Below are 19562 nucleotides of genomic sequence, written 5' to 3' on the forward strand. Positions count from 1 at the left end.
ACTCAATGTATAGCTAGGCTCTGGAACTCATTGTCTGATAATATGATATTTTTACTGTCTGTTTGCTTTTTCCCCCATATGTCAAGTTTCATCATTTTTTTTCTTGAACCCTTTTACTTCTTTCAAACTTCCATTGGATTGAAAAGAATAGAAAGTCACAATAGTTCAGTGCTATCCTATATAATAAAACACACCTCCAACATTCTGAAGCCAAGAAAGTGAAGCCTTCAAGCCTTGAAGCATTCCTGCAACGTTCCAGAGCTACGTGTCATCAAATGCTTCAAGGCTTGAAGGCTTCACTTTCTCACACACACACTCACTCTCTGTCTCTCACATACACTCTCTCTCTCACACAGACTCACACACACACTCTGTCTCACACACTCTCTCTCTCTCTGACACAAACACACACACACTCTGTCTCTCTCTTTCTCTCTCGCACTCATTCTCTCTCACAAACACACTCCATCTCTCACCCACACACTCTCTCTCAAACATACACACTCCGAGGAAAGGGGGCATGGAACACGCTGGGGAGGAGAGGGAGGAGGGCATGGAACTCGGAGGGAAGGGGGGGCCAAGAACTCGGAGGGAAGGGGGGGGCCAAGAACTCGGACGGAAGGGGGGCCTGGAACTCGGAGCCCCACACACACACACTCACTCTCTGTCTCTCACATACACTCTCTCTCACACACTCTATCTGTCTCTCACACACATGCATACACTCTGTCTCTCTCACACACACTCTCTCTCTCTGGCACAAACACACACACACTCTGTCTGTCTCTCTCTCTCACTCAATCACACACACACTCCATCTCTCACACACACTTTCTCTCTCAAACATACACACTCCAAGGAAACCTTGCTAGCGCCCGTTTCATTTGTGTCAGAAATGGGCCTGTTTTACTAGTATAAAAATATAACACAAAAAATGTATGCATTTATGATAAAAATAAAATAGTTATTTTTACCCTAGTATTCACCTCTAAGAATATCCAGAATTGCTAAAAATGATCAACGGTGCAATTTATACCAAAAGTAAGTTTTCATGAAGTCATGAATTTAATTCCATGGGTATTTAAAAACAAACTAGGGGGCACTGCAGTGGACTTCAGAAATTGCTCCCAGGTGCATCACTCCCTTACCTTGGGTGCTGAGCCCCCCCAAAACCCACTCCCCACAACTGTACACCACTACCATAGCCCTTAGGGATGAAGGGAGGCACTTGGATGTGGGTACAGTGGGTTTCTGGTGGGTTTTGGAGGGCTCACATTTACCACCACAAGTTTAACAGGTGGGGGGATGGGCCTGGGTCCGCCTGCCTGAAGTGCACTGCAGTACCCACTAAAACTGCTGCAGGGACCTGCATACTGCTGTGATGGAGCTGGGTATGACATTTGAGACTGGCAAAAAATATTTTTAAAGATTTTTTTAGGGTGGGAGGGGGTTAGTGACCACTGGGGGAGTAAGGGGATGTGATCCCCGATTCCCTCCGGTGGTCATCTGGTCAGTTCAGGCACCTTTTCGAGGCTTGGTCGCAAGAAAAAAATGGACCAAGTAAAGTCGCCCAAGTGCTCATAAGGGATGCCCTTCTTTTTTCCATTATCGGTTGAGGACGCCCATGTGTTAGGCACGCCCCAGTCCCGCCTTCACTATGCTTCCGACACGCCCCGTGAACTTTGGTCGTCCCCGCGATGGAAAGCAGTTGAGGACGCCCAAAATTGGCTTTCGATTATGCCGATTTCTATTTAATGGAATATGATTTATACATGCCTGACCCATTCGTATATATATGTGTGTGTGTGTGTATATATATATATATGTATACAGTTTGTTTATATGTTCCATTTACTTAACAATTTTGAAATTTATCGTTTCCTTATATATGGAGACGTTAAGTTTGCTTACTGTCAACATTTTTTAACCTTCTTTTCTATTCAGATTTTGTACATTTTTTTTGCAAAACATCCAAAGTCGGACTTAGACATATTGAAAATGCCCCTCTATGTAATACTATAATTGGTAGTAAATTAGGGGCTAAAAATCAGCCGGCGCTAAACACTGAGACACCCACAGGAATATAATGGGCATCTCAGCCTCTATACCCAGCTGATTTTTTAGCGTGAGCTAAAAATGCTAATTCACTATTAAAAGACCCCTTAAATGAGACATAATGAGAACAATTCTATAAACCACTCGCATTTATATGCACATTACATGCATAAATATTTAGAATTATAGCATGTATGTATGCACATATTCGCATAAATGCCAATATTCTGCCTAAGTGCTAGTCTCCTGTTACCTGCTTGCATGTGCAGTATTTGCAAGGAGGAGGAGTGTATACATGGATGGACCATGGGTGGGACATAGCATAAGGGTTGCCATACTGGGTTAGACCAAGCATCCATCTAGCCCAGTATTGTTTCCAACAGTGGCCTCCTCTGATCTAGCATGCTCAAGTGTTCAGCGCTGCGTACGTCTAGTAGCGTTTTAGAAATGATAAGTAGTAGTAGTAGTACTGTTGCACTCCAGTGATCAAATGGCTTACCACTACCAACAGGCTTTTCCAGCTGCTAAGTCCCTGATGACCTTGCCAATCTCAGATCTCTTTACCTCCTCCCCTCCCAATCTGAGCTGCTGCTCCTCCAGTTATTTTTATTTACTTAGATCTGGCTCACGCCTTTTTCAGTAGTAACTCTAGGTATTCCTCTGTCCCCAGAGGGCTTACAATCTAATTTTGTCCCTGAGTCAATGGAGGGTTATTTGATTTACCCAAGATGGTAAGGAGTAGCGGCTGGAGTTGACCTGGGCTTCCCTGGTTGTCAGTCCAGTGCTCTAGCCACTAGGCTACTCCTCCACTCCAGTGTGTGTGTGTGTGTGTGTGTGTGTGTGTGTTTTGTTTTGTTTTTTTTTTACAAAATAGTGCTTAGAAAGATATACATGCAGATCCTAGGTTTATGCCCAAATGTGTGCACTCAAGCTTTGGTGCCATGTATAGTATGTAGGGGAAAATCCATAGCATGCAACTGCAAGGGGGCGTGGATGTGGGAGGAGAATGGACTGTTCAAGGGCATGCTAGCATACATACAAATCTTCTAGAACATAAGCAATTATGCATGCACTTTTACACCAGGTGCCTGATGCTGTATGCTGCCTTCTTTTGTATCAGTGGAAGTTGTCTCTTGTTCAGTGTCACATAAAGCAGGATTTAGAAAATACCAAACCCAATTATTACACAGACTTACAGTTGGTGTAACAAGACCTACCTGCAGTGATTCCCAGATCATCTTTCCTATCCCATTGTATCTCTCCTCTTGGCAATAAAGTTCTATTTTGCTGGGCAAAGGGATAACAACTGGGGCTCCTTTGATAGGGGGTCTTCTCAACCTTTGTCATAGAACATATCTTATGCCCCTTCTCACTAAAACTGGCTGTCTCATTTTCAGTATTATTATTATTATTAGCATTTGTATAGCGCTACCAGACACACGCAGCGCTGAACACCTGATACAAAGAGACAGTCCCTGCTCAAAAGACCTTACAATCTAAATAATACAGACAGACAAGACAGTTGCGGGTGAGGGAGTAATGGGAGCTAAAAAGCAGCAGTGAAAAGGTGGGTTTTCAGCATAGATTTGAAAACAGGTAGAGATGGAGCTAGACGTATAGGTCCAGGAAGTCTATTCCAGGCATAAGGTGCCGCGAGAGAAAAGGAGCGAAGCCTGGAGTTAGCAATGGAGGAGAAGGGGGACGACAAGAGAGATTTGTCCAGTGAGCGGAGTTCACGGGGAGGAATGTAGGGAAAGATGAGAGTGGAGAGGTAATGGGGGGCTGCAGAGTGGATGCATTTAAAGGTCAGTACGAGAAGTTTAAATTGAATGCGGAAGCGGACAGGGGGCCAATAAAGTGACTTGAGGCGTGGGCTAGTGTGGGTATAACGATTCTGGCGGAAAATAAGTCGTGCCACAGAATTTTGGACAGATTGGAAAGGAGAGAGATGGCTGAGCGGAAGACCAGTGAGCAGTAAATTGCAATAGTCCAAGCAAGAGGTGACAAGGGTGTGGATAAGGGTTTTTTGGCAGCGTACAAAATGTTTCCCTGTCAGTGTTCAGTAAATTGGGCTGTTACAAATAAGCACTACTTCTGTAGAATCAGTTTCTCTAGGCAGTGTGTTTTGTGTGTGCCTCTGAGACCATTTACTTGTGGTTGAAAAACACAAATTTTCTGTGGCTGCATTAAAAATTGTTCCATATCAAGCTTTCCAGGAGCTGAGGGCTTACTTTTCTCCCCTCTCGCTCCTGGTTTTTTTTTTCTGTTTCTAAAATGTTATTCTGTATTTACACAGCAAAACACGTTTTCTTTGTGTTTCAAAATCACTTGCATTGCCGTCTCTCTACTGTCTAATGTGTCAACTCAAAATTCCTTTCCTGGTTGGCCGTATTTATAGCTTTTTCAAAGCACATTTGTTCCTCAACTACAGGAGATAATTCTGCTTGTAAAGTTTCTATCAGCAGTGCTAGCGTGTTATGTTTATCAGAAATACAAACTTCTAAGTATGTGTGTCAACAGTATTGTCCCTCGCTGGTGTAACAGAATCTAATCATTCATAATCAGAAGTTTCATTGTTTGCGTTCACTACCGGTGCCATATGAGCAGGAGACGCCATGTTTAAAGACACCGTGATTTGCTATCCGTTACTTGGCCCCCTGATGAAGCATATAATATAATATATAGCGAAACGGAGAGCCCCTTAGGGCAGAGCAAAAGCTAAGTAACATTAAGTTGAAATTGTTGTTGAAAAATATCATGATTGAAACATTACAATTGAGTATTATATTTTTATCATAAAAAAGTGGAGTTTTTTTAAGACCAAGGATTATAATGGAGTCCTAAGTAAGCAGACGATTAAATGGATTGATGCACTGAATAAGAATATCGTCATGCTAGGACTGATGAGGTCTTTTTTCTCCATTTTTTGATTAAAAAGCAAAAAGAAAAAAGTAAAAAAGATTGTGAGAAAAAGAAAGAAAGATTGATATCACATTGTATATGGATACATGTTTATATATTGCTTATGAGGGTTCAGCTTGCCACTTGACTCAAAATCATGTGCCATTTATAGAATAGCATTTAGCACCAGGAGCCGAGACTACTTTTAGGTGCGACCATTTACACCAATGAAATCCTTGTGTAAATCCCAGTGCCTAATTAGGCGTGGATCCCCTTCATTTTATAACAGTGTGCTTAAATTGTGGAAATGCCCCTGATCCACCCATGACCCTCCCATGGCTGCATACCCTTTTTGGATCCAGCCGCATAAATTTTAATTAATGCCAATTAGTACACATAACTGATTGTTAGGGCCCAATTATCAGTGCTAATTGGATTATTCAATTAAATTGTATGTGCAAATTGGGCATGCCCAAATTTTCATGCGCAATCTTTAGCAACTTTTATAGAATTCAAGGATATATGTGTTAAATCAGCTTAGCACAACATAAAAAATTTACCTGGACACCTGCGACACAATATAACAAAAGACCGTAATGGATATTACCTGACGCTTCCTGCCCCCTCCCTCTCCAAGTTCCCCCCAGTTATACCTACCATACATGTACCTTATCTACCATAATATCACCTTATAACAGAGGCATATCTGAAGGTCGGTGGTGGGGGGGGGGGCCAGAGCCAGAGTGAGGGGGCACATTATAGCCCCCCCTCCCGCCGCCGTCACCTACCTTTGCTGGCGGGGGACCCCAACCCCCACCAGCCGAGGTCCGCTTCCTCCTGCCGCTGCCTTTAAAAATATTCCTTCAGCTGGCGGGGGACCCCAACCCCCACCAGCCGAGCCGAGGTCTTTTAAGTTCTTCTTCGATCGTCCTCCATGCTGTTCAAAGCTGCTGAATCCAGTTTCGGAGTCTGATGTCGCAGCACGTTGTACTTGAGTCTGACGTCCTGCACGTACAACGTGCAGCGACGTCAGACTCCGAAACTGGATTCAGCAGCCTTGAACAGCACGGAGGACGATCGAAGAACTTAAAAGACCTCAGCTCGGCTAGCGGGAGTTGGGGTCCCCCGCCAGCTGAAGGAATATTTTTAAAGGCAGCGGCAGGAGGAAGCGGGCTTCGGCTGGCGGGGGTTGGGGTCCCCCACCAGCAAAGGTTGGTGACAGCGGCAGGGGGGAAGGTTGACGGCGGTAGGGGGTCCATGGCGAAATCTGCGGGGCCCAGGCCCCCGTGGCCCCAAGCAGCTACGCCCCTGCCTTATAATCATTCATACCTTATATTTGTTCAGACCGGAACCGGCAAACGCCGATAACGGTAATATGTAAGCCACATTGAGCCTGCAAAAAGGTGGGAAAATGTGGGATACAAATGTAACAAATAAAAATAAATAAATTTTTCCAAACATTTTATTAACCAACAAAGGAACAAGAACAAAGATTCAATTTTATAAAAATATGTTATATTGATCAGAGAAAAGATTTAAGTTTAAATAAAATACATAAATAAATTATATAAATAAACAAAGTCTTCTGAAAGATGTCTATAGGAGTAAAGAAAAAAAAAAAAGAGGTCTATGATTTTTAGGAATGTATCCAAAGTTGCCAAATTTCTACATATCACTTATGCTTATTCTTCAGATTAGTAGTCAGTTTTTCCAATGATATTATTTCTGTTGCAGAATGCAGCCATTTGTTTTTAGTAGGAACAGCTGCTCTTTTCCTAAAACAAGTAATCATCACATGGCTAGCTGACAATAAAAGATGACTCAATATGGACTGATTGGCAATTAAGTTAGGGGTGCAGCACCCATAATACATTCAGCTATTCCAAGTGTAATGTCAAACCAAAATATTTCTCCTTGTAATATCACCTACAATGTTCAGAAAAGATTTAGAAGGAAGTTATTAAGCTGTGTTAGGGCTTTGGGTCACGGTATCTGCCCTTTAATGCAACTTAAGCACTAATGCAGCTTGTCCTGTCCTATCGCGGCAGTATTTAAGTCACTGTGCGTTACATAGTAATGAGATGCAAAACATGCAAATGCATGTAAAGCAGGTCATTACTATGCAAATTCCATAATGTGACCAGTGCTGAAACTGGATGTTCATTGTAGGTCTGGTAATATAGCCCAAAAATTATGGTAAAATAATTCCAGCCTTTAGAGCCTCCAAGCATTGGGACTATAGTACTAGTCCCCCACCTGACCCCAAATCTTTGGTTCGGACTGTGGCTTTTTCTGAAGTAATTCCTACATGAGGGATGGTAGAGGAAAGACTATGCAAAACAGTGGAATTCAATAGTGGTTTGAGTCTTGGTGTAAAGAAGAAGGTTTTAGATACCTATGAGAATGGGATAATACGTGGAAAAATAACAGGCTGTACTATAATGATGGACTACATCTTTCTGTGATGGGAAAAAGGATCATTGGGGAGAAATTCAGACAGTATGTTTCTAGACATTTAAACTAGAGGACGGGGTGACAAAAGGAAACAAGGAATTTCAGAAAGTCACCCCCAGAATAAACATGATGGCAGAGGGAAAGGTCATGTAAATATAGAAAACCACCTAAACTCACTAAACACATGGAAAGCAATGAGCACAAATGCTCTAGTCTAAGTAATAAGGTTCAAGACTTGCAAGCCCTGATGTTTGAAGAAAACTTGGATATTGTTGCTATTACAGAGACATGGTTCAACGATTCTCATGAATGGGGTGTGACCATACCGGGCTATAATCTTTTTAGGAAGGATAGAGAGGGCCGAAGAGTTGGAGGAGTGGCACAGTATGTGTGAGACAATATCAGAGCGGCTGAAATGTGGGGAGCCTGGGGAAAGGAAGAAGTTTTATGGATCATCCTGAAAAGAGAAGATGGAGCCTGTATCCATACCGGGTTATCTACAGACCTCCTGCACAAACAGAGAAGTTAGACAAGGATCTGTGCGATGATGCTAATATGGGTATTATCTCATAAGTGAGTGGACAGCCGATCTGATAGAAGATATTCAAAAGATTGGTATGAAAGAGGAGGTGCTACTGTAGGGAGATTGTGGATGCCTGTCAAAGTGACTTGCTCAGACAAATAGTGACGGAACCCATGAGGGAAGGGTCGATGCTGGATCAAGTGCTCACGAATGGAGGAAGTGTTTTCAATATCCGGGTGGGTGCCCACCTATGTAATATTGATCGTCACACCATATGGTTTGATATAAGGGCAAAGTCGGAGTATGGACGCAGAGAACTCAAAGTACTGGATTTCAGACATTCTGATTTTGATAAATTGGGGGAATACCTGAAGAAGGAGCTGTTGGTGTGGAAAGGCATAGAAGATGTGGAAAAACAGCGGTCCAAGGTAAAGGCTGCTATAAATATGGCAACTGATCTTTATGCAAGAAAAGTAAACAAAAACAAGAGAAACAGGAAGCCTATATGGTTCTCCAAACAAGTAACTGAACAAATAAGAGCAAAAGAGGCTTTGTTCAAGAAATACAAAAGAACGCAATGAGAGGATCAGGGAAAAGATTATCAAATTAAACTCAAAAAAGAGGGAAATATGGGTAGCGAAAGCGCGAGCGGAAGAAAAAATGGATAAAGATGTAAAGAGAGGTGACAAGATCTTTTTCAGATATATTAGAGAAAGGAGAAAAGATAGGAATGGAATTACGAGACTGAAAGATAATGAGAATGGCTATGTGGAGAGTGATGAAGATAATGCAAACGTGCTAAACAATTATTTCTCTTCAGTGTTCACGGAGGAAAATCCTGGAGAAGAACCGCGGTCGGCTGCCGAGGGAAGGTGGACAAAGCTATGGGGCTGAATAGGATACATCCAAGAATACTGAGGGAGCTCAGGGAGGTCCTGGCGGGACCCCTTAAAGATTTGCTTAATAGATCTTTAGAGACGGGAGAGGTTCCGTGGGATTGGAGACGAGCGGATGTGGTCCCTCATGGAGACAGGGAAGAAGTGGGAAACAACAGACCGGTAAGTCTCACGTTGGTGGTAGAAAAAATAATGGAGTCGCTGCTGAAAGAAAGGATAGTTAACTTTCTAGAAGCTGATGGGTTACAGGACATGAGGCAACATGGCTTTACCAAAGGAAAATCCTGCCAAACAAATCTTATTGACCTCTTTGACTGGGTGACCAAAGAACAGGATGAAGGACATGCAGTAGATGTAACTTACTTGGATTTTAGCAAAGCCTTTGATAAGGTCCCCCATAGAAGATTTGTGAATAAACTGAAAGGGTTGAAATTAGGAACGAAAGTGGAGAACTGGATAGGAAACTGGTTGACCGACACGTGGCAGAAAGTGGTGGTAAATGGAATCCACTCGGAGGAAAGGAAGGTGAGCAGTGGAGTTCCTCAGGAGTCAGTGCTAGGGCCTATCTTGTTTAATATATTTGAGGGAGATATTACTGAAGGGTTGGAAGGAAAGGTTTGCCTTTTTGCGGATGACACAAAAATAGCCAATAGAGTAGATACCCTGGAGGGAGTAGAAACAATGAGAAAAAAAATCTCCAAACGTTAGAAGAAAGGTCAACTGTCTGGCAGTTAAAATTTAATCAACCATAATGGCAAAAAAAAAAACCTTGCCACTATTTTTAAGAAATATAATACAGTGTGCACATTTTTTTTTTATTTTTTAAATATGCAGATAGTGCTCAGTGTATTACAATTGACCACAATTTTTTTGTTTAGCTGTCAGGCTTTTTGTACTTGATATCGTCCTCCTGAAGACGTGGTCAGCGAAACATGGTCCATGTAGGGGACAAAAAAGTTAAGAGAGCTTTTTTGAATTAAGAAGCTTCGTTTTTAACACATGGTGAAGGTGGTTTTCACAGAAGATGTTGGTACTGCATTGACCCAGACACCTACAGTGAATACTGAGGGCACCACTTCCAGCATAGGAGCTTGCTTGTTGGCGTTCAATAAGCTAAGTGCTTTTTTGTACCTAAGTGCATTGAATGAGGAGTAATCTAAACAGTATTAACGGCAGGCAGGGGGACTCCTATGTGATGATGTCTGGACGGTGTCATTACTAAGATACTGACTGTGGTCAATTGTAATACACTGAGCACTATCCGCATATTTAAAAAATAAAAAAAAATTTGCACATTTTATTATACCTCTTAAAAGTAGTGACAAGGGTTTTTTTTTTTTTGCCATTATAGTTGTACACATTAAGAAACCAAAGAAAGTAGTAACCTGTTTTTTTGAGTTTGGAGTTAAAATTTAATGCCAAGAAGTGTAGAGTGATGCACTTGGGGTGCAGACAACCAAAAGAGGGATACCGGATAGGAGGGGAAAGATTAGTAAGCTCGACTCAGGAGAGAGACCTTGGGGTGTTGGTGTCCGAGGATCTAAAGGTGAAGAAACAATGTGACAAGGCAACGGCCGTTGCCAGAAGGATGCTAGGCTGCATAGAGAGTGGTATAACCAGCAGAAGGAAGGAGGTGTTGATGCCCTTCTACAAGTTGTTGGTGAGGCCCCACTTGGAGTATTGTGTTCAGCTTTGGAGGCCTTATCTTGCTAAAGATGTAAAAAGACTAGAAGCAGTACAAAGAAAAGCAACAAAAATGGTATGGGATTTGTGTTGCAAACCATATGAGGAGAGACTTGCCAACCTGAACATTTATACCTTGGAGGAAAGGAGAAACAGGGGTGACATGATACAGACATTCAAATATTTGAAAGGTATTAATCTGCAAACAAACCTTTTCCAGAGACGGGAAGGTGGTAGAACTAGAGGACATGAATTGAGGTTGGGGGGGGCAGACTCAGGAGTAATGTCAGGAAGTATTTTTTCAGAGAGAGGGTGGTGGATATGCGGAATGCCTTCCGGCAGGAGGTGGTGGAGATGAAAACAGTAATGGAATTCAAACGTGCATTTAGAAGGAATGGATCCACGGAATCTTAGCGGACATTGGTGTCAAAGCCGGCAATTGGGAAACAAAACCGGTGATGGGCAGACTTCCACAGTCTACGCCCTGATCGTGACTAAATAGATATGGATGGGCTTGAGTGTAAATTTTAAGGGGCTTCGACATTAGCTTCAGAACCTTTAGTACAAGAACAGTGCTAGCAGATTTCTACGTTGTGTGTCCTGAGAATGGCAAGGACAAATCAAACTCTGGTATACATATAAAGTATCACATACCATGTATTTTTTATTTTATTTATTTTTGTTACATTTGTACCACGCATTTTCCCACTCATGGCAGGCTCAATGCGGCTTACATATTGTATACAGGTACTTATTTGTATCTGGGGCAATGGAGGGTTAAGTGACTTGCCCAGAGTCACAAGGAGTTTATCTTGCTGGGCAGACTGGATGCACCATACAGGTCTTTATCTGCCTTCATTTACTATGTTACTATATCAAGGTCCCATCCCCCAATAGTGTCCCCAATATGCACAGCCCAGGTGTGTCCCCCAGCTTTAGAAAGACCCCTGCACCTCCATGATCTTCCTCATCCATAACTTAAAATATCTATAGTGACCTAGGGGGTGGGCAGGAGTGATCCCCAGTCACTCTTGCACTGCCCACGCTGGGATCCAAAATGTTACCAGGGTACGGGTGAGGGAGCTCATGGGGGTGCAGGGGTCTTTCTAGACCTGTGGGATACTCTTTGGGGGTAGGAGAATAGCTGTGAAGGATTTGCTGGGGGCGCTACTAGGGGTGGGACCTTGATGCAGGGGCCCATTTAGGGGGCTAGTACTATAGGTGCTGTCCCTTTAAGAGATACCCCAGAAGTACTGGGCCGCAGTTTGGTGGTGCTTGCAAGATGGTTCTCAAGCAGTGTAAGCCCATTTTCATGGAAGTCAGCAACCTGCAGTACAGAGATACCGCAAGTTGGTGACTACTGTGGTAAATCAAGGTGCAGCAAAAGCTTGCCTTTTATCACACCTTGATAACTTCTTCCCTTAATCTGAGGACAATGCCACCATATATGATCAAAAGATCCTATTTCTCAACAATTTCTCCAGCAAAGGGGATCAGTTTGCAAACACCAAGTTTGCTAAGTTCTGAGAGGTTAAAAGAGAATATGTCATTATTTTCAGTTATGTTCATAATTTTTGTATTGAAATAGAGCATTTGAATGTATATTTCCAAATAGGTGAGCAAAATCCTAAATCTTTTAAGGCACATTAACATACTGAGTGCACTGATGAATAAATATCCTAAGGTTAACACAGTACCATTTCTCTAGTTTTTCTAATGAATATGAAGTCAGTCTGGCATCCTTGTATTTTACATTTTAGTTATGACTCCAAGCAGTAGGCTACATTTACAAATCAAAGTGCTAAGCCTGACACAGAGTGAAAAGGCATGGAAACAAAATTCAACAAACATACACAAAAAACAAAAAAACAAATACCAGGAATAAGATTTTTATGTCTATTCTTATTTGCTTGACCACCTTTTACAACCAGTAACAAAGTGGTTTACAATACCCCATAAAAACTGCCATAAGCTTAGAAATGAACTCCATCATATAATATGATAGATACAGAGAAGAGGAAAAACACAATATTTAGATTATGGTTAAAAACTACATTAAAAGACAACTAGAAGGATGTGGTGCAGGTCTGCTGATCCAATATCAAGGAAGCACTGAGTAATAGCTAATTATCTAAATATATTTTAAAGAAAAAGCTAAATATCCGAACCTGGGAAGGCAAAAGAAAATAAATGAGTTTTTCAAAGCAGCACAAAATTGTAGCTAGGAAGATTCTACTCATAATGATGTAGGAAGATTATTCCACAACATGGGTGCCACAAAGAAAACAGATCCTCTGAATTTGCTAGTAGTGAACATGCAAAGCTAACCTTTGCACATAGAAGTGATTAAATATTTTCAATCATATTTTCAGCTATGATACAGTAAGAATTCTAAAGATGCTTTTATTTTACATTTTTCCAAATTGTCTATAAAACTGATTATCAATTCTCTTCTTATACACACAGAACTAAGGGCTTCTTTTACAAAGCTGCACTAGCGATTCCCACATGGCAAATTAGAGGAAACCTTTAGGAATTGAATGGGCTTCCTCTCATTTGCCATGTGGGATTTTGTTTCCATGCCTTTTGACTCTGTCAGGCTTAGCACTTTGATTTGCAAACTTAGCCTACTGCTTGGAGTTATAACTAAAATGTAAAATACAAGGATGCCAGAATGACCATTGCGACACTGTCCAATTAATAGCAGGGCAATCCGTAGATGGAGCACTATTTAACAGCTGACTACTGCAGCTAAATTTTACCTGCATAGATTCATGTTTTGAAATCACTGGCTTAGCAGTGATTTTCTGATTCTGTTGTCACACAATGAGGGGCATAATTGAAAGGGACGCCCAAGTTTTCCTAAGGGCGTCCTCACAGGACTTCCCGGCGAAGGGGCGGAAACCCATGTTATAGAAACAAGATGGGCAGCCATCTTTTGTTTCGATAATACAATCAGGGACGCCTAAATCTCCACATTTAGGTCGTCCCTAGAGATGTTCGTCCCCAATTTTCGTCGATAATGGAACCCGAAGACGCCCATCTCAGAAAGAACCAAATCCAAGCCCTTTGGTCGTGGGAGGAGCCAGCATTCGTGTACTGGTCCCCCTGACATGCCAGGACACCAACCAGGCACCCTATGGGGCACTGCAGTGGACTTCAGAAAAAGCTCCCAGGTGCATAGCTCCCTTATCTTGTGTGCTGAGCCCCCCCCAAAACCCACTCCCCACAACTATGCACCACTACCATAGCCCTTAGGGATGAAGGGAGGCACCTAGATGTGGGTACAGTGGGTTTGTGGTGGGTTTTGGAGGGCTCACATTTACCACCACAAGTTTAACAGGTGGGGGGATGGGCCTGGGTCTGCCTGCCTGAAGTGCACTGCAGTAGCCACTAAAACTGCTCCAGGGACCTGTGTACTGCTGTCATGGAGCTGGGTATGATATTTGAAGCTGGCATAGAGGCTGGAAAAAATATTTTAACACTTTGTTTAGGGTGGGAGGGAGTTAGTGACCACTGGGGGAGTAGAGGTAGGTCATCCCCGATTCCCTCCGGTGGTCATCTGGTCATTTAGGGCACATTTTTGTGGCTTGGTCGTAAAAAAAAGGGACCAAGTAAAGTCGGCCAAGTGCTCGTCAGGGACACCCTTCTTTTTTCCATTATCGGCCGAGGACACCCATGTGTTAAGCATGCCCCAGTCCCGCCTTCGCTATTCTTCCGACACGCCCCCGGGAACTTTGGTCATCTACGTGATGGAAAGCAGTTGAGGGCGCCCAAAATCGGCTTTCGATTATGCCGCTTTGGGCGACCCTGGGAGAAGGACGCCCATCTCCCGATTTGTGTCGAAAGATGGGCGACCTTCTCTTTCGAAAATGAGCCCAAATGCCTTCTAGATCTATCGGATACATTCCTTTTTTTAAATAAGAGTAGAAAAGTATACTCTCAAAGTCTATAGTGAGTCTCTGCTGTTTTCAATAAATCAACTTTTGTTACAGAAAAAGAAAAGCTTCTTTAGAGACAATTGAAATTTCATCAAAAGTGAAAAAAAAAACCTGTTTTGATAGTACTGCTTTAGAAATAATTGATTTATTTTTTGTTTTTACTAGTCTGTCAGGATGTCCCAGGGCAACTTCAGCAATGAAAAAAGCAAGACTATCTGGAGAAGAAATGCTAACAATAAAGCAACGCGCTACTAATGGTAAATTTGAAAATTATTTCTTCATAAAATATAAATTATGGGAATGTGTTATTTTAGTTTTCATGTTTGATATAGTTTTCTTCTGTTCCATTTTGGTTACCAATTCCACTAGAATTTGCCTCTGCTGTGGCTATAGTAACATGAAGTTTCAAGATTTTTTTACTCTTTCTCACTCAACAGAAGTTGAAAGAGTTATACATAAGGGTTTGAGAATGTCTGTCTGTCTGGCGGCAAAATAACTCTCTAAAGATTTTAATCAAACAGGATAAAACATGGCTTGAGCGAAAACCCAATGAAAAGACATCTTGAGTTTGAAAGTGAATGAAACTGGACCAGCAGTTCCAGAGAAATAAGTCCCCTGAAAAGCTGGTCCAATGCATTTCTATAAAAGAAGATATTTCACTGTATGTAAGATTCTATGCTACAGAAGCTGGAACATAGCAATTAAGGGATTACTCATAAGTACATAAGTAATGCCATACTGGGAAAAGACCAAGGGTCCATCGAGCCCAGCATCCTGTCCACGACAGCGGCCAATCCAGGCCAAGGGCACCTGGCAAGCTTCCCAAACGTACAAACATTCTATACATGTTATTCCTGGAATTTTGGATTTTTCCAAGTCCGTTTAGTAGCGGTTTATGGACTTGTCCTTTAGGAAACCGTCCAACCCCCTTTTAAACTCTGCTAAGCTGACCGCCTTCACCACTTTCTCCGGCAACGAATTCCAGAGTTTAATTACACGTTGGGTGAAGAAAAATTTTCTCCGATTTGTTTTAAATTTACTACACTGTCTCTCCCTGTTCTCTACCTAACCCATCCCACAAATGGCTGCCACCCTCTGCAACTACCCACCATCCACCAAATTGCTCCTACTGCCAAAACCTACCCTAACTTCACAACTGACCCACTACCATGTAAACTGACCCACCCCCTACAATCTAACACTCTGCAGCTGTCCCTACTCTTAAAAACTCACAATTCCACCACAACCATGAAAACTACCCCACCCTTATAACTCCCCCTTAAACTGCCTAACACCCAAAACCTATTCCCCCACAGCAATTGCCCACCACCCTGCAAATTGCTCCTATCCACAAAACCTTCCCAACCATGTAACTGTGCTTCCACCTTGCAAACTGCCCCACTCAGATTGAGCTCCACCCTGCAAACTGCCTCTACCTCTCCACCAGCCATGTTCTGCAAGCTTCTACACTTATTCCTATTTATAACATCTTCTTCCCCAACCAATGCCACAAGTCTTTAGCCAGGAATCAGGGACCATGGATATGTGTGGAACCTGAAACAAATTCATCCTGTCTGGCAACTAGGTGTCACCAATATGTACTACCACCATTAATGCATGTCATTAACAACAATATCTCATTGTAAAAAATAGGCCTGCAAAAAAATAGCTTCCATTAACAGTATTAGCACATACTAATGTGATAGCACACATGAGTTAACTATAGCTGTTAGATGATAAACTCTCCATAGACAAGGAAAGGAGTAGAGGGGTAGCATTTGTATGATAAGGAGAGCCTTGAATCGAATAGATTGAAAATTCTGTAGGAGACAAAACACATCTTAGAATCACTATGGATTGAAATTCCATGTGTAAAGGGGAAAAGGATAGTGATGAGTGTACTACCATCTGCCTGGCCAGGATGTACAGATGGATGCAGAAATGTTAACGGAAATTAAGGACGCAAACTGGGCAACACAATAATAGTGGGTGATTTCAATTACCCCGATGTTGACTGGGTAAATGTAACATCAGGGCATGCAAGGGAGGTAAAATTCCTTGACGAAATCTAGGACTGCTTTATGGAGCAGCTGGTAAAGGAGCTGACGAGAGAAGGAAAAATTCTAGACCTAGTCCTTACTGGAGCGCATGAACTGGTGCGGGAGTTAATGGTGCTGGGGCTGCTTAATAACAGTGATCATAACAAGATCGGATTTGATATTAGCTTTGAAGTAAGTATACATAGGAAATCACATACGTTAGTGTTTAACTTTTAAAAAGGAGACTATGATAAAATGAGTAGAACAGTCGGAAAAAAAACAAAGGAGCAGCTGCAAGGGTCAGCAATTTACATCAGGCATGGATGCTGTTCAAAAACACCATCCTGGAAGCCCAGGTCAAATATATTCTGCGTATTAAAAAAGGAGAACAGAAGACCAAACGACAGCTGGCATGGTTAAAAAGTGAGGTGAAGGAAGCTATTAGAGCTAAAAGAAAATCCTTTAGAAAATGGAAGAAGGAACCGACTGAAAATAATAAGAAACAGCATAAGGAATGTCAAGTCTAATGTCAAGCGCTGATAAGGAAGGCTAAGAGGGACTTCACAAAAAAAGATTGCGTTGGAGGCAAAAACACATAGTAAAATTTTTTAAATTTATTTTAAAAGCAGGAAGCTGGCAAAAGAATTGGTTGGACCACTAGATGACCGAGGAGTAAAAGGGGCAATCAGAGAAGACAAAGCCATAGCGGAGAGATTAAATGAATTCTTTGCTTCAGTTTACTGAGGAAGATTTGGGAGAGATACCAGTGCCAGAAATGGTATTTGAAGCTGATGAGTCAGAGAAACTGAATGAATTCTCTATAAACCTGGAGGATGTAATGGGGCAGTTCTACAAATTGAAGAGTAGCAAATCTCCTAGACCAGATGGTATTAAGAGTACTGATAGAACTGAAAAATGAAATTGTGGAGTTATTGTTAGTAATATCTAATTTATCCTTAAAAATCGAGTGTTGTACCGGAAGATTGGAGAGTGGCCAATGTAACGCCGATTTTTTAAAAAGGTTCCAGAGGAGATACAGGAAATTATAAACCCGTGAGTCTGACGTCGGTGCCGGGCAAAATGGTAGAGACTATTATAAAGTACAAAATTACAGAGCATATTCAAAAGCATGTATTAATGAGACAAAGCCACATGGATTTAGTGAAGGGAAATCTTGCCTCACCAATCTATTACATTTCTTTGAAGGGGTGAACAAACATGTGGATAAAGGTGAGCCGGTTGATATCATGTATCTGGATTTTCGGAAGGCGTTTAATGTGAGCAAGTGCAAAGTGATGCATGTGGGATAGAGGAACCCGATTTATAGTTACGTAATGCAAGGTTCCACGTTAGGAGTCACTGACCAAGAAAAAGATCTAGGTGTCGTCGTTGATGATACGTTGAAACCTTCTGCTCAGTGTGCTGCTGCGGCTAAGAAAGCAAATAGAATGTTAGGTATTTTTAGGAAAGGAATGGAAAACAAAAATGAGAATATTATAATGCCTTTCTACTGCTCCAAGGTGCAACCGCACTTTGAATATTGTGTTCAATTCTGGTCTCCGTATCTCAAAAAAAGATATAGTGGAATTAGAAAAGGAGCAGACAAGGGTGACGAAAATGATATAGGGGATGGGACGACATCCCTATGAGGAAAGGCTGAAGCGGCTGGGCTCTTCAGCTTGGAGAAAAGGTGACTGAGGGAAGATATGATAGAGGTCTATAAAATAATGAGTGGAGTGGAACAGGTAGACGTGAAGCATCTGTTTAAGCTTTCCAAAAATACTATGACTAGGGGGCATGCGATGAAGCTACTAAGTAGTAAATTTAAAACGAATCAGATAAAAGTTTTCTTCACTCAACGTGTAATTAAACTCTGGAATTCGTTGCCAGAGAATGTGGTAAATGCGGTTAGCTTAGATGAGTTTAAAAAAGGTTTGGACAGCTTCCTAAAGAAAAAGTCCATAGACCATTATTAAATTAGACTTGGGGAAAGTCCTCTAATTCTGGGATAAGCAGTATAAAATATTTTGTACTTTTTTGGGATCTTGCCAGGCATTTGTGACCTAGATTGGCCACTGTTGGAAACAGGATGCTGGGCTTGATGGACCTTTGGTCTGTCCCAGTATAGCAATACTTATGTACTTATGTAGCAAATCTAAATGTAAGTTGTATTGTGCTACTATTGAAAAGGTGAGAGCTAAATCCAATTACTTCAGAACAGAACACACTCCCATAGCTCAAACCCTGTGTTTTGGATAAGTTGAAACCAATTTTCTATACACGGTTTCAAATTTTAGTATCAGCTTTTAAAGTATGTAATGGTCAGGGTCTGTGGTACCTACTGTCTTATTCAGTAAAATAAGCTCAGGGGCTTTTCTATTGGTTCTCTCAGCAAACAAACTAATCCTGATAGGACTTTGTGGTAGACTTTTTTTTAAATCTCATTATTATGGAACACATTTAGAAAAACCTATTTCACATTATAGAAGTAGGTTTACAAACCTATTCTGTGCTTAAAATACTGTTGGCCTCAGGTCCCCTCCAAACGTGCAGCTCCCCTTAAATGGCTGGCGTGGATGCCGAAGCCCTCCAGCCAAAGAAATTCATTGTCGAGCTACTCCTCTCCTCCTCGCATTGATGTAGTACAGAAGAAACCAGCAGCATGCCTCCAACTAACGACACTGGAACTCCTCGCACATGCTCAATTCACTCAAGAACTGAGAATACTCAGGGAGTCCCAACATTGGTGGATGGCAGCATGATGCAGACTTCTTCTATACTACAGCACTGCAAGGATGAGATTTGCTTGGGGGGGACGAGAGGGAGGGAATGTGTTGCCCTCCCCCTAGTCCACCTCTGGGCCCCCCTAATTGGAGGACTGGTTAAGCCCCTGGCTTTTACAGTAAGCATATTCAGGGGAATTACAGCAGAGTGTACACATGCACGTATGTAAAGTATTCACTAACTCTTGACTAAGCACAATGTCTGTGCCTTCAAACTAGGTACAATTTCTGCATATGGGTCTTTGATCTGGAGCGTGAATTTGCATGCAAAAAGTGAATAATCAGCC

General features: G+C 41.9%; 1 protein-coding gene across 1 annotated transcript in view; it reads left to right on the plus strand.

Annotated features, from left to right (window-relative positions):
- Positions 1-19562, plus strand: part of MYT1L (myelin transcription factor 1 like) — a 901397-nt gene that overhangs the window by 826199 nt on the left and 55636 nt on the right. The window contains 1 exon segment of the mRNA XM_030198923.1: positions 14619-14710. Within this exon segment, the coding sequence (XP_030054783.1) occupies positions 14619-14710 (92 nt within the window).

This window comes from Microcaecilia unicolor, chromosome 3 (assembly GCF_901765095.1).
Source record: "Microcaecilia unicolor chromosome 3, aMicUni1.1, whole genome shotgun sequence".
Classification (NCBI taxonomy): Eukaryota; Metazoa; Chordata; class Amphibia; order Gymnophiona; family Siphonopidae; genus Microcaecilia; species Microcaecilia unicolor.